The 1,572-nt window shown below is 43.0% G+C and overlaps 1 protein-coding gene across 1 annotated transcript; it reads right to left on the bottom strand.

Annotated features, from left to right (window-relative positions):
* Positions 1–543: 543 nt before the first annotated feature.
* LOC133618040 (proteasome subunit beta type-11-like) lies at positions 544–1,353 on the bottom strand. Its single transcript, XM_061978509.1, has one exon. The coding sequence runs from the start codon at positions 1,351–1,353 to the stop codon at positions 544–546; it is 810 nt and encodes a 269-aa protein (XP_061834493.1).
* Between the last annotated feature and the right edge of the window lie 219 nt (positions 1,354–1,572).

Below are 1,572 nucleotides of genomic sequence, written 5' to 3'. Positions count from 1 at the left end.
AATTTGTTTTATTTGATTTTATATATATATATATATATATATATATATATATATATATATATATATGAAATAAAACAAATGGCTTATCGATAAGCTATTTTTTGTTATGTATATTTTTTGTTAGGCCAAAATAAACGTATATGTATATATATATATATATATATATATATATATATATATATATATATATATATATATATATATATATATATATATATATATATATAAATATATATATATATATGTATACATTTATACATATATACATACATGTATATACATATATGTATATACATATATGTATATACATATGTATGTATATGTGTATATATGTATATATATATATATATATATATATATATATATATATATATATATATATATATATATATATATATATATATATATATATGTTCTCTTATCTATTCAATCAGTCAAAGACAGGAAACATTTTGTTGACATATTTTTATTCTTCTCTCATTACTTTTTTCCGAGCAATAAAAATCCAAATAAAAAGTAGAAAGGTGTTGACTTCCTGCTGCCTCACTTGAGCGCCGGGTCTGGACACAAGCGGTCTTTTAGGTCCTCCCTGGTCCTGCGCCTCCAGCCCTGGGAGGACACGTGGTAGACGTCCACCGCGTTCCCAGAGTAGGCATCTCTGTGCGCCGCCCGCGTCACCGCCTCCTTCGCCACCAGCACCGCCTCCTCCTCCGTCATTCGCCAGTCCAGCGCCTGGTCCAGGACGGCGTAGGCGTAGGGCGACCCGGAGCCCACGGAGAAGAGCGTCCCCTGGAGGCGTGTGCCGTCACTGCACACGTAAAAGAGGGCGGGGCCGGTGTCCCAGCCACACAGCGTGGTGGCCACACACAGCTCGCTGCCCTTGAAGGGGAGGAGCATGTGCCACAGCAGCTTGGCGGCGCTGCAGGTGGACAAGCGGCGTCCGTGCCGCAGCTGGTAGAGCCGCAGTTCCCGCCCCAGAAGACGTTTCCAGAAGCCGCAGTCGGCCGAGGTGCCCGAGCTGGTGGCCACCAGGTGGCTGTGGATGGGCTCCACCTTGTCCGAGTCCGGACTGGCCACCAGGCCGCTGCAGCTGGAGCGAGTGTCTGCCGCCGCCAGCACGCCGCCCTGGAAGGTGAAGGCCAGGGTGGTGGTGCCGTGAGACGTGGCGAATGGTGGCGACACCCGCCGTGAGTTGGTCCAGGAGGTCTGGAAGGGACTAAGTTTTCCAAGGTGTCTTTGGTGAAGACCGGGCGGGATGTAGAAGTCAAAGAATGAGGTTGGACTAAACAGTCCACAAGTCACATGTCCACTTTTCTGTCCACCTTTGAAGCCGCACAGTTCTTGTAACGCCATCGCATCAAACTTATACAACCTAAACTTCTACAACCTAAATTTCTACGACCTAAACTTCTACAACTTAAACTTCTACGACCTGAACTTCTACAACCTAAACTTCTACAACCTAAACTTCTACAACCTGAACTTCTACGACCTAAACTTCTACAACCTAAACTTCTACAACTTAAACTTCTACAACTTAAACTTCTAGGATCTGAACTTCTACAACCTAAA

The sequence above is a fragment of the Nerophis lumbriciformis genome, linkage group LG18 (genome assembly GCF_033978685.3).
Source record: "Nerophis lumbriciformis linkage group LG18, RoL_Nlum_v2.1, whole genome shotgun sequence".
In the NCBI taxonomy this organism is placed as follows: domain Eukaryota; kingdom Metazoa; phylum Chordata; class Actinopteri; order Syngnathiformes; family Syngnathidae; genus Nerophis; species Nerophis lumbriciformis.
Note: the sequence above shows the minus strand (reverse complement) of the source record. Positions and strands in the feature narration are given on the sequence as shown.

Excerpts from the sequence above, each read along its gene's own strand:
- LOC133618040 (XM_061978509.1), bottom strand. The coding sequence starts at position 1,353 with ATGGCGTTACAAGAACTGTGCGGCTTCAAAGGTGGACAGAAAAGTGGA.